Source organism: Hypanus sabinus, chromosome 22 (genome assembly GCF_030144855.1).
Source record: "Hypanus sabinus isolate sHypSab1 chromosome 22, sHypSab1.hap1, whole genome shotgun sequence".
Taxonomy (NCBI): Eukaryota; Metazoa; Chordata; class Chondrichthyes; order Myliobatiformes; family Dasyatidae; genus Hypanus; species Hypanus sabinus.
This window is the reverse complement of record NC_082727.1, coordinates 13855430-13869742: the sequence shown is the minus strand read 5'-3', so window position 1 is coordinate 13869742 and position 14313 is coordinate 13855430. Positions and strand designations below refer to the sequence as shown.

Below are 14313 nucleotides of genomic sequence, written 5' to 3'. Positions count from 1 at the left end.
CACAATCAATCGTACACAGTCCATAGCCCTTCATTTTTCTTACATCCATTCTTACATCTAAAATTCTCTTAAATTTCCCTAACTGTACCTATACTCCCCGGACTTGCTATAAATTATATTTTGAGGTTGCTTAATTTTTTTTTCTTTCAGGTAGGAATCAGATTGACATATTTCTTAACCTATCTAGTAACTCAATACATTAATTAATTTTGATATACTGCTGTTCTGACAGTTAGACCTTAACACATAGGAACAGAGTCAGGCCACTTGACCCATCGAATCTGACTGATTTATTTTCCCTCTTAACCTCATTCTCCTGCCTTTTCCCCGTAACCTTTAACACCCTTACTAATCAAGAACCTATCAACTTCTGCTTTAACTATACCCAATGACGTCACAGCTGCCTGTGACAACAAATTCCACCAATTCACCACTCTCTAGCTAAAGAAATTCCTTCGTATCTCTGTTTTAAAAGGACATCCTTCTATTCTGTCACTGTGCCCTCTAGTCACTTCAATCATTTAAATTTCTCCATTTTTCTTCCATCTGTTGTTACAGCTAAGAGTATCTTAAATTTCCCCAATGTCCCTAAATATACCTGTCCAATCATTGGCTCAAGCATTTAAAGCCAGAGAGTGGATACTTACAGAAACCCTGCTGCATACGTATCAGAAAGGTTGGTTGTCCCTCCAGCCCAGGCTGGGCCAACCCCTGCAAGCCAGACTTTTTTCCCCGGTGCATGAGAATTCACAATCTGTTGGAAGGAAATAATAGTGTCATTTGGCACTTTAAAAGACAACAAAGCATAGTCCAGTTAACACAATGATCCCAAGCAATTTCAGTATTGGGCTCAAGGACAGCTGATGTTATATGCCCTGGTGAGCTTTGTAGAGCAGAGGGACCTTGGAATGTAAGTACATGATTTTCTGCAAGTGGCGTCGCTGGCAGACGGGGTGGTAAGGAACGTACACAAAAGCTGGATGAACTCAGCAGGTCAGGCAGCATCCATTGAAAGGGTGGTAAGGAAGGCTTTTCTGCCATGCTGGCTTTTGCTATTCAGAGCATTGACTATAGACATTGGGATGTTAAGTTGCAGTCATTAATGGGGCCATACGTATTTTGTGTTCCGCTTTAGTCACCCTGCATTGGATGTGATGCATTAAGATGGAAAGATTGCAGAGATTTATGAGGCTGTTGATTCAGACTCATTTATTGATCACATGTAATGCACAAACAAGCAACGCAGCCTAGCAATGTGCTCGGGGCAGCCTGCTGGAGGGCTGAGTTAGGGAGAGAACTTGGGCAGGTTGGGACGTCCTCCACTGGAGTGTAGGAGATTGAGGGGTGATCTAGCGGTGGTTATCAAATCATGAGGGGCATGGATATAGTCAACGTGCACAGGCTTTTTACCCCCAAAGTTGGAGAATCAGGAACTAGACAGCACAGGCTTAAAGCAAGAGGCACTGGAGGGAGCACCAACCTTTCCGATGTCTACGCAGCAAAGTTCCTGTGAGTGTCCACTCACTGGGGTTCAGCTACCTGAAGGGCAACTTCTTCACCCAGATGGTGCACGCATGGAATGAGCTGGCACAGATACATTAACAATATTTGCAGAAGTGTATGAATAAGAAGGTTTAGAGGGATGTGGGCCAAATGGGACCAGCTTAGATGTGAATCCTGCCATATGGCTCGATAGAAGTTAAAACATGGAATACTTTGGTGATGAACAGACTGAGTCCTCCACGTTCCCACCCTCCTTCAATCTGAATATCTACATTCAACACCCCCTGCATCTGAGAAATCCACTGAAAATTTTCTCCATTAGGTTGAGACAATCATGCCACCATGAATCCATCAGGCAGGGCACGTGATGCTGTTAGGCAGGGCGCTGGCACCCATTGTATATCCAGCCACAGTGGGACGGTGGTAGAGCCACTGCCTCACTACTTTAGCGAGCAGGGTTCAATACTGACCTCAGGAGCTGTCTGCTTGGAGTTTGCATGCTCTTACTGTGACAGCATGGGTTTGACAGCACGTTTTCTTGATAGTGTGGATTGGTAGGATAATTGCCAGCTGTCAATTGCCCCTAGAGTGAAGAAGAGCAGTAGAATCGAGGAGGTACCTGATGGAAGTTTGGGAGAATAAAATGGGTTCAGGTGGGATTGGGGTAAAAATGTTCCTTGATGAACAGAATGAATTTGCTTGGCTGAATGGCCTGTTCCCAGAATGTATCTCTCTATAAAAGTTCACACCTTGTATGACTGGTTCTCAAAGGTTGTCTATCAGAGAGAGAGTGTGGGTGGAAGGGGGAGGTTGGATAATGGAGGGGGACAGAGTGGGCAGAGCTAGTCAAACTTCTCAGAGTCAGGAGAATTGAATCGTTATCTCAGTTCTTTCTCCCTGCATCAGCACAGCCTGATCACTCATGTTTTGTGATATGGACATTGGGAGAAAATGAATTATTTAACTCTCCTAACCTCTTGCTGGAGAGAGGAGTGAACTGATATCTTGAGGGCTACCAACCTCACTGAAACCAATTCTTCCAAGGCTCAGGACAGATATTAGATGGCTGTCCCCCTGGTCAGGGAGTCCAGAACAAGGAGGAATGTCTCTGGGGAAATGTCTTCACTCAGAGAGGTCACTCACTTCCACAGAGGACTGCAGATACACAGCTGCTGGGTACGTTCCCCTCAATGTCAACAAAACGAAAGAGCTGGTCATTGGTTTCAGGGGTCAGAAGCAGAGGCCCAAGTTTTGCACCCAGTGAAGTCTGGAGGGCAAAGACGAAGGTCGAAGCTTGAAAGAATCAGAAGGGTCTGAAGGAACCACGAAGGCACGGGGTCAGAGGTCCATGCAAGTCCAGAAGTTGAGAGCTGAGGGTCAAACATGCAACCATCTCCCTGATGTGAAGTTCAATGTTGGACAGCCAAGGTTTTAAAGTCTGAGACTGGAGGCCCGGAGACTGGACGCCTGTCTGGGTGTGTAAGTGGCTAGGAGAAATATAAAAGGGGCTTGTTTCTCTGTCATCTTGTTGTAGTTGCTGCTTGTGTTGTCCAGTGGAATACTGTGGACATGCTATGTTGCCACTGGAATGTGTGCAGAAACTTGTAGGTTGGCCCCAGCATACCCTTGGATGTGCTGGTTGTTAACATAATTGCCACATTTTCTGATGTACATGTGATAAATAACTCTGAATCTGGAAGGAAGGCAGGTTACATACCCCTGTCTACATCAACAGTGTTTAGGATCAAAGGGCTGCGAGCTTCAAGTTTCTAGCAGTGAACTGGTGTGTTCTTCTACTGGATGCTTTGCCTCGGTCGATGAAGGGACGCCGTCTTCTGCCCCTCACACTGACAAGGCTTCACAGCCCTTTAGAGAGCAATTGTGAGACGGTGAATTTGTTGTAGGACTGAATAGTCAAAGAGTGGCTGTGACATGTGTGATCAGGAAAAAAAACACCAGGTCTCTTCAATCAGTCAGACCAAAGACATCTTACTGAGACTCCAGCTAGAATATTCAATTGAATATAAAATCATATTCTTCTACACACAAACGCAATGCAGGATACTGCTTTGCTTCCTTTTTACAAAATACTGCTTGGATCACTCCCAACGGCTGGACACTGAAAGAAAGCCAAATAAATGCAGATAAACATTCTGAAAAAGAAACTCAATGCTGATGCTGGAAATCTTGAGTAACACATACAAAGTGCTGAAGAAACTCAGCAGATCAGGCAGCACCTTTAGAGGGGAATAAGCAGTCAGTGTTTCAGGCCAAGGCCATTCATTAAGACTGGAAAGGAAGGGGGAAGAGGCCAGAATAAGAAAGAGGGGAAGGTGATAGGTGAAACTGGGTGAAGGAGAATGAAGTGAGAACCTGGCAGGTGATAGATAGAAAAGATAAAGGGCTGAAGATGAAGGAATCTGATAGGAGAGGAGAGGAGAGGAGAGTGGATTGTGGGAGAAAGTGAGAAAGGGAAGGAGGAAGGAGCTGATGGACCAGAGAGGAGAAGAGAAGCAGGGAGTGCTGTACTAGCACTGCCAAGCTGTGCAAGTCTAAGATAACCGAGCAACAATCTGTGGTAAATCAGCCTAACACTTCCTCGTGCTGTATTTCTCACAGTGACACTGCCTACGTGGGGCAGGGTGAGAGTGAGAATATTCTGCTCCGATGTGCCATCTGGTGTCACTTTAATTTCCACATTAATCGAATGGCAGTTTTCCTCCTTCATTCCTGGCAGATTCATAGAGTCACAGAGCACTATAGCACAGTAAGAGGCCTGTCGGCCCATTTTGTCAATGCTAACCTGTTATTCTGCCCAGTCCCATTGACCCACACCTGGACCGCAGCTCTCCATACTCCAAGACATTACAATAAACCTTAATCCAACCTCTGACTTGCTTTGAAATTCATTTTGTACTTGTGTCTCAAGCTCTGCGATTATGAAACTAAAACTAAACAAATTAACTCCATACTAACCAGATTTTTTAGCACCTTGGAAACCTGTGCAATGGGGAGTCACAGAGGACTAGAGTACAGAAAAAGGCCCTTCTGCCCATTTAGTCCGTGCCAATATTCTACCCAGTGCCATTGACCCACACCTTGGCCACAGCCCTCCATAACCCTCCCATCCACATTCCTATCCAAATGCAATTAAACCCACATCTACCACTTCCACAGGCAGCTCGTTCACACCCTCAGCACCATCTGAGAAGAAGTTCCTCCACTTAAATATTTCACCTTTCACCATGAACGCATGACTGGTAAAGCCCTCTGAATCCACTGAGCACATCTACATGAAGGGCTGTCACAGGAAAGCAGCACCCATCATCAGGACCCCCACCACCCAAGTCACACTCTCTTCTCACTGCTGCCATCAGGAAGAAGGTACGGGAGCCTCAGGACTCACCCCACCAGGTTCAGAAACAGTTATTGCCCCTCAACCATCAGGCTCTTGAACCAAAGGGGGATAACTTCACTCAACTTCACTTGACCCATCATTGAAAGGTTCCCACAACCAATGGCCTCACTTTCAAGGACTATTCATCTCATGTCCTTGATATTTATTGATTATTTATTTATTATTAATCTTTATTTCTTTTTGTATTCGCATTTTCAGTACTCTGGTTGAACATCTTTCGTTGATCCTGTAATGGTTATTATTCTATAGATGTATTGAGTATGCCCACAAGAAAATGAATTTCAGTGTTGTATATACTGTATGGCATGTATGTACTTCAATAATAAATTTACTTTGAACTTTGACCTCTAGTTCACATTTCATAGAAAACCTACAGCACAACACAGGCTCTTTGGCCCACAAAGTTGTGCCAGACACGTCTCTACCTCAGAAATTACTAGGCTTACCTATAGCCCTCTATTTTTCTAAGCTCTATGTACCTATCCAAAAGTCTCTTAAAAGACCCTATCGTATCTGCCTCCACCACCGTTGCCGGCAGCCCATTCCACGCACTCACCACTCTCTGAGTAAAAAATTTACCCCTGACATCTCCTCTGTATCTACTTCCCAGCACCTTAAACCTGTGTCCTCTTGTGGCAACCATTTCAGCCCTGGGAAAAAGCCTCTGACTATCCACACAATCAATGCCTCTCATCATCTTGTACACCGCTATCAGGTCACCTCTCATCCTCCATCGCTCCAAGGAGAAAAGGCCGAGTTCACTCAACCTATTCTCGTAAGGCATGCTCCCCAATCCAGGCAACATCCTTGTAAATCTCCTCTGCACCCTTTCTATGGCTTCCACATCCTTCCTGTAGTGAGGCGACCAGAACTGAGCACAGTACTCCGAGTGGGGTCTGACCAGGGTCCTATATAGCTGCAACTTTAGTGGAGCTTTCACCCAACCTTAGTAGAGAAAGCCTGTTTGCATTTACGCTATCTCTACCCCAGTAGATTACCACATCTCTTCATATTTTCTAAACAAGAACTTGAACTGGCAACGCGTTTGGCTTAAATGTTGGTCAATGGAGGGGAGGCTGCTTTGCATGATGGACTGGGCTGCATTCATCACTCTAAACTTCCTTGTGGTCTTCGGCAGAGCAGTTGCCATACCAAACTGTGATATGTCCAGATATGATGCTTCTACAGTGCTTCTGTTGAAATTGGTGAGGGTCAATGGAGACATGCTGAATTTCCTTAGCCTTCTGAGGAAATAGTGGTGCTGGTGAGCTTGCTTAACTATAGTATTCATATAACTAGACCAGGATGAATTGTTGGTGATCGTTACAAAGATGATAAAAGGTTATTTTCACTTGTCACATTTACACGGAAACGTGTCGTGTCAAATCAGTGAGGATTGTGTTGGGCAGCACACAAGTGTCACTATGCTTCCAGCACCAACGTAGGAAGCCCACAGCTCACAAACCCCAACCCATATGTCACTGGAATGTGGCAGGAAACCAGAGGAGACCCATATAGTCACGGGAGAACATACAAACTCCACACAGGCAGCGGTGAGAATTGAACTCTAATGTTACACTGGCTGTAAAGCTTCACCCTAACCATTTACTACTGTGCCTTCCCTCTGACACTTAGAAACTTGAAGTCCCCAACCTTCTCCACCTCAGCACAGTCAGAGGTCATGATACAAGGAGTCAGAGGAGTGCCACGGTAGCATAGCAACTAGGGTAATGCTTTACGGTGTCAGCAATCAGGGTTCAAATTCCCTCTGCTCTACCAGTCTCCCCATAACCCTGTGTGTTTCCTCCAGGTGCTCCAGTTTCCTCCCATGTTCCAAAGGGATACAGGTTAGTGAGTTGTGGGCATGCTGCATTGGCACCAGAAACATGGTGACACTTGTGGACTGCCCAAGCATATCTGTATCTGCTTTAGACTGTATCTACATTTTGCTGTATGTTTTGATGTACATGCAACAAATAAAGCTAATGTTAAAATCTTCAAAGAATTTAGATTTGCTCTTTGCCCCTCTTCTTGAAGTCGCTGACTCCCCAGATGGTGGTCAGGCGTGGGATTGCAATCCAGCTATCAGATCCAACAGAAGGACAAGTCCCTGTCCCAGTACAAGAGACACCAAATTCTGATCAGAGCACCTCATTCCATGTGTTCAAAAGCAACAAATAAAAAGCAGGTTTTGTATCCTGCTTGGTGATTTTACAGGCTCTTGAACCTATGGGACTCCTTCCCTAGGCCAGGGTAAAGTTCTAGACCACATCTCCTGTTTCTGTCTCCTCCTATCTTGAACGAGTCTTTGTCAGGGCATGAGTTATAGGGAGAGATTATACAGGCTACAGGATTATACAGGCTCCCCTGTTCCACTCAATTTATACCTTTGACGATGAGGCTGAGCACAACTCTAGTGCCATAACTAACTGACGGCATCACTGCCATTGGCTGAATCAAAGCCAGTGACGAATCAGCATACAGGAGGAAGGTTGAAAATCTTGCTGGGTGGTGCAACAATAACAACCTCCCACTCGATGCCAGCAAGACCAAGGAGATTCAGGATGAGGATCTTGGAGGTCCATCAGCCAGTTCTCATCAGGGAATCAGAGTGAAGACGTTCAGAGACTTTGATTTCATTTCAGAGGATCTGACCTGGGTCCAGCACGCAAGTGCCATTATGAAGTAAGCGTGATAATGCCTCTACTTCCTTACGAGTGTGCGAAGATTTGGCATGACATCTAAAACTTTGACAGACTCCTATAGATGTATGGTGGAGAGTATATTGACTGGTTGCATCGTGGCCTGGTATGAAAGAACCAATGCCCTTGAAAGGAAAATCCTACAAAAAAGTGGATACAGCCCAGTCCATCAGGGTTAAAACCTTCCCCATTGAATATACCTACATGGAGCGTTGTCACAGGTAATAAGCATATCATCAGGGAGCCTCACCATCTAGGTCATGCTTTCTTCTCACTGTTGCCATTAGGAAGAAGATACAGGAGCCTCAGGTTCTGCACTACCAGATTCAGGAACAGTTATTACCCCTCAACTGAAGGGGATAACTTCACTCACTCCATCACTGAACCATTCCCACAAACTGTGGACTCACTTTCAAGGACTCTTCACCTCATGTTCTCAATTCTTTTGAATTTGAAGTTTGTCTTGTGCACATCGGCTATTTGTCCTTGTAGCGTGAGGTATTTCACTGGTTCTGTTCTGTCTCTTGGATTTACTGTGTATGCCCGTAAAAGTGAATCTCAGGGTTGTATATGGTGAGATACAGTGGCATGCAAAGGTTTGGGCACCCCTGCTCAAAATTTCTGATACTGTGAATAGCTAAGAGAGTAAAAGATGACCTGATTTTCAAAAGACATAAAGTTAAAGATGACATGTTTCTTTAATATTTTAAGCAAGATTACATTTTTATTTCCATCTTTTACCCTTTCAAAATAACAAAAAAGGAAAAGGGCCTGAAGCAAATGTTTGGGCACCCTGTATGGTCAGTACTTAGTAACACCCCCTTTGGCAAGTATCACAGCTTGTAAACACTTTCTGTAGCCAGCTAAGAGTCTTTCAATTCTTGTTTGGGGGATCTTCACCCATTCTTTCCTGCAAAAGGCTATTAGTTCTGTGAGATTCCTGAGCCGTCTTGCATGCACTGCTCTTTTGAGGTCTATCCACAGATTTTCAATAATGTTTAGGTCAGGGGACTGTGAGGGCCATGGCAAAACCTTCAGCTTGTGCCTATTGACGTAGTCCATTGTGGATTTTGAGGTGTGTTTAGGATCATTATCCTGTTGTAGAAGCCATCCTCTTTTCTTCTTCAGCTTTTTTACAGACAGTGTGATGTTTGCTTCCAGAATTTGCTGGCATTTAATTGAATTCATTCTTCCCTCTACCAGTGAAATGTTCCCTGTGCCACTGGCTGTAACACAAGCCCAAAGCATGTTCGATCCACACCTGTGCTTAACAGTTGGAGAGGTGTTCTTCATGAAATTCTGCACCAAATTTTTCTCCAAACATACCTTTGCTCATTGCAGTCAAAACTCAGAAGTTTGCAAAGGAACATCTAAACAAGCCTGATGCATTATGGAAACAAGTCCTGTGGACTGATGAAGTTAAAATAGAACTTTTTGGTCATTTATTTTAACCAGAGGATGGTTTATATGTGGAACAAATTGCCCGAGGATGTAGTTGAGGCAGATACAATAACAACTTATTGTTGTTATTTACATGGAGGGACGTACCATCAGGCTCAATAATTACTTCTATCCCATTGTTGTAAGACCATTGAACAGATTCCTAGTACAATAAGCTGGACTCTTGACTCTCCAAGTCGTGGTCCACTGGAGTCTGGAGGCCAAAGAATACAGACTGTCTGGGAGTTAGAGGACTGTGTTTGTGTGGGGGGGAGAGGGAGAAACGGGACTTGCTTTGAAGTTGTTGTTTTGTTACTCATTGTGTTCTGTGTGGTTCTGTCAATCATTGTGAGCATGCTACGTTGGCACCGGAATGTGTGGCGACACTTGTGGGCTGCCCCCAGTACATCCTTAGGTTGTGTTGGTTATTAATGCAAATTACACTGTATGGGTGATAATTAAACTTGAATCTTGACTTATTGTTGTTGCATTGGGGTGTCACAGTAGCATAGTGGTTAGTGCAATCAAAAGATTGGAAAAAGGATCTAGTGTTTTCCCAGCATATACGATGAATACTCTCCTCTTGGGCTTCCAGATGGGTACAGGTATGGACTATCACTGACATTTCGATGACAAATTCTTCCATCTTCTTCAAGGATGATGCCCGGGCAAGTCTAGTCCGGTGGTATTTACAACCCTATAGTCTGTCCCTCCTGACTGGTTAGGCCTCATCCAATCAGGTTTCTATGCTCCCACCTCGCTTACAATCAAATTCCAGTTCTTACTCCGAGCGAGACCTTCATCTTTGTTGCCTCCTGTACCTGGACATTCTAACGATACAAACTGGACGGTAGCCTCAGACATAGCATCTATCAGAAAGCCACTCACACAGACTTGTACCTCAATAATAACAGCCATCACCACACCTCCCAACATAGAGTGTTTCTTTTTACTTTGATTAACCATGCAAAAACCATTTTGGACCCGGACAGTCTCCCTGAGGAAATAAGACAATTATGCACAGCATTCCTACAGAATGGCTACAAGGTGAAGGAAATCATATGTGCTCTTAAAAGGGCTGATGGAAAAGCCAGAAAAGCTAACAATGAGGAGCCCATTGCTACTGCCTGTCTTCCCTATATTTCCACAGTTTCTGTAACGATTGCCAGCATCCTAAAGAAATACGGGATTAATACCATCCACAAACCCGTAAGGAAGCTCTAATCACAGTGTATGCGGGTCAAAGATGACCTGAGACTCAGGTTGGCTGTTTACAGGATTCCCTGTGAATACGGACGCACAGTGGAAACCCGCATCAAGGAGCACAGGAGGTGGATCTGTTTGGGTTACCCAGAGAAATTGGCGGTAGCAGAACATTGCATTCAAAATGGCCATAGGATCAACTTCGACAGCTCAAAACTCCAGTGGCTTTTGGGACCACCTGTTAAAGGAAGCCATTGAAATAAAACTAGAAAATAATTTTAACGAAGGTCTCACTCTAAGTAAGAACTGGAATTCGATTGCAGGCAGGTTGGGAGACCAGAAACCTGATTGGATGAGGATTAACCAATCAGGAGGGATGGACTATGAGGGTATAAATACCACTGGACCAGACATGCCCAGGCATCATCCCTGATGAAGATGGTAGAGTTTGTCCCTGAAACATCAGTTAAAATTGTATCCAGCTGGAAGCCCAAATAGAGTTTATTCATGTACCGATAAGCTTACTGAGTTGTGGGCATGCTGTGTTGGCAGAATTGTAGCAACACTTGTGGGCTGCCCAGCATAAACATCACTGATTTGATTTGATGCAAACAATGTTATTTCACTGTATGTTTTAATGTATATATGACAAATAAAGCCAATCTTTCTTTCTAAAAGGCAGTTGGACAGGTACGTGGATTGGAAAGGCTCAGAAGGCCATGGGTCGAATGCTGGCAAATAGGCTGGGGCATTATTTGGACCTGTTGAGCCAAAGGGCCTGCCTCCAAGCTGTGTAACTCTATGAACTCTGAGTCTCGAAGTCTTGACTTTGGCCAACATGGCCAAAGATCCCATCTTCCACCCAGCTCACAATGGGTCACGATATTGGCCATTCATTCTAGAGCCCATCTGAGGAAACCAAGGAACCCATCTATCCAGGGGCAGGTTTATCTAAGCATCTGGCTGCTTGGTGATTGGCAGTACAGTGGTCCAATGGTTTTGCTTCACTGTGAGTCAAGTGCTGGGTCCACCAGGCAGCCAGTCCATGGCATCCAGCTCTTCAATGTTACCGCAGTACAAATTACTAACTGTCCTTCACACGTTTACAATCTTGGCCATAGCAGAACACCTTGATTTCAAGAAATGTCCCATTGAAGTAGAAGATATTTTAATTTTAACCAAAATTATTGACAGCAAACTTGCTTTTAAAATGTCCTCAAATGATGGGTGTCAGGTGGAGAAGTAAGACTAGCCTGCAAGTCACCTTTGGGCAAGGTGTAGCATCTGCTTAGCCCCGGTTCAGGGTAACACGAAGCCATGGAAGCAGGTGGTGAATGGTCACACGAATAGCTGGTGTATATTACAAATCTTGATTATGCCACCACTCAAGTCAGGAGACAATCTCTGAAGGGTTTCAATAATGGCTGGGGTCACCAATCTTGTAAAGATACCACCCAGAAGAAGGCATTGGCAACCCGGTTCTGTAGAAAAATCTGCCCAGAACAATTCTAGTCATGGATAAGGCCATGATCACCCACATCACATGATACAGCACATAACAAACAAATGAATAAATGTTAACACATACCAATAGACTTGGATCGGAAGAACGCTAATCCCCTCAAATAGAAGTTCCTTTACCCAGTAGAAGCTCTCCTGAGCTTTTTTGGCCATAGCATCAATGTGGTTGGACCATAATAAATTGTTGTTGGTATTTGCACCCAGGAACTTGAAGTTCTCAACCATCTCCACCTCAGCACCATTTCTTACATTTTATTTGTCTACACCTTTTATTTTATTTTATTTGTCTACACCTACGAGGATATTGGCAGGACTTGGGGGAGAGAGGCTGAGCAGGTTGGGATACTTTTCATTGGAACCTAGGGGAATGAGGGGTGATCTAGCAGAGATCTATAAAATCATGCATGGCATAGATAGGCTCAATGTGCACAATCTTTTTCCTAGGGTTGGGGTATGAAGAACTAGAGGGACTAGATTTAAGACAAGAGGGGAGATATTCAAAAGGAATCTGAGGGGTGTCTATTTTCACCGAGAGAATGAACAGCCTGAGGAAGTGACTGAGGGAGGTTTGGTAACATCATTCAAAAGATATTTGGATAAGTACACGGATAGGAAAGATTGAGAAGGGCATGGGCCAGACGTGGGCAAGTAGAACTGGCTTAAATGGGCATCGTGGTCAGCATACACCAGACAGGATGAAAGTCCTGTTTCCCTGGTGTCTGTAAGCAATAGATTCTGCATTCTCTCTTCTTTTTCCTGCCTCGATGTACCAGTGTTTGGTATGACCTGTCTGCATGGCACACAAAACAAAGGTCTATAACTGTATCTCAGTATATGCGATAATAATACACCAATCTATATCCCAAGTATCACACAGCAGGGGAACAGGTTTCCCCAAATATAACCAGAGTCATTCAAAGCGTCTGACAAAATGTAATGTGCTCTTCAGGCCTGTACTGGGAGCTGGAGCTTGTTGGTCTCCAAGGTTCTTAGAGCATCAGAATTGGTTAATTGCTGTTTAATCATAGAAACATAGGGAAACCTACAGCAAAATACAGGCCCTTTGGCACACAAAGCTGTGCCGAACATGTCTCTACCTTACAAATTACTAGACTTACCTTGAGCGCTCTATTTTTCTAAGCTCCATGTAGCCATCCAAGAGTTTCTTAAAAGACCCTATCGTTTCCGCCACCACCACCACCGCTGGCAGCCCATTCCACGCACTCGCCACTCTCTGTGTAAAAAAACTTACCCCTGACGTCTCCTCTGTACCTACTCCCCAGCTCCTTAAAACTATGCCCTCTCGTGCTAGCCACTTCAGCCCTGGGGAAAAGCCTCTGACTATCCACACGATCAATGCCTCTCATCATCTTATACACCTCTATCAGGTCACTTCTCATCCTCCGTCACTCCAAGGAGAAAAGACAGAGTTCACTCAACTTATTCTCATAAGACATGCTCCCCAGTCCAGGCAACATCCTTGTAAATCTCCTCTGCACCCTTTCTATGGTTTTGTAAATCTTCTCTGCACCCTTTTACTAACCCGTCCCTCCACTTCCGCATCCAGGTCATTTATAAAAATCACAAAGAGTAGGGGTCCCAGAACAGATCCCTGAGGTACACCCTTTCTATGGTTTCCACATCCTCCCTGTGGTGAGGTGACCAGAAATGAGCACAGTACTCCAAGTGGGGTTTGACCAGGGTCCAATATAGCTGCAACATTACCTCTTGGCTCTTAAATTCAATCCCATGATTGATGAAGGCCAATGCACCGTATGCCTTCTTAACCACAGAGTCAACCTGCGCAGCAGCTTTGAGTTTCCCATGGACTCGGACCCCAAGATCCCTCTAATCCTCCACACTGTCAAGAGTCTTACCATTAATATTATATACTGCCATCATATTTGACCTACCAAAATGAACCACCTCACATTTATCTGGGTTGTACTCCATCTGCCACTTCTCAGCCAGTTTTGCATCCTTTCAATGTCCCGTTGTAATCTTTGACAGCCCTCCACACTATCCACCACACCCCCAACCTTTGTGTCATCAGCAAATTTACTAACCCGTCCCTCCACTTCTGCATCCAGGTCATTTATAAAAATCACAAAGAGTAGGGGTCCCAGAACAAATCCCTGAGGCACTCCACTGGTCAATGGCCTCCATGCAGAATATGACCCGTCTACAACCACTCTTTGCCTTCTGCGGGCAAGCCAGTTCTGGATCCAAAAAGCAATATCGCCTTGGATCCCATGCCTGCTTACTTTCTCAATAAGCCTTGCATGGGGTACCTTATCAAATGCCTTGCTGAAATCCATATACGCTACATCTACTGCTCTACTTCATCAAAGTGTTTAGTCACATCCTCAAAAAATTCAATCAGGCTCGTAAGACATGACCTGCCTTTGTCAAAGCCATGCTGACTACTCCTAATCATATTATGCCTCTCCAAATGTTCATAAATCCTGCCTCTCGGGATCTTCTCCATCAACTTACCAACCACTGAAGATTGACTCACTGGCCTAT

General features: G+C 44.6%; 1 protein-coding gene across 1 annotated transcript in view; it reads right to left on the bottom strand.

Annotated features, from left to right (window-relative positions):
* hpse2 (heparanase 2) overlaps positions 1–14313 on the bottom strand; it is a 461866-nt gene that overhangs the window by 104419 nt on the left and 343134 nt on the right. Inside the window, exon 8 of the mRNA XM_059947076.1 lies at positions 648–754. Coding sequence (XP_059803059.1) covers positions 648–754 — 107 coding nt within the window. The remainder of the gene's footprint in view (positions 1–647; positions 755–14313) is intronic.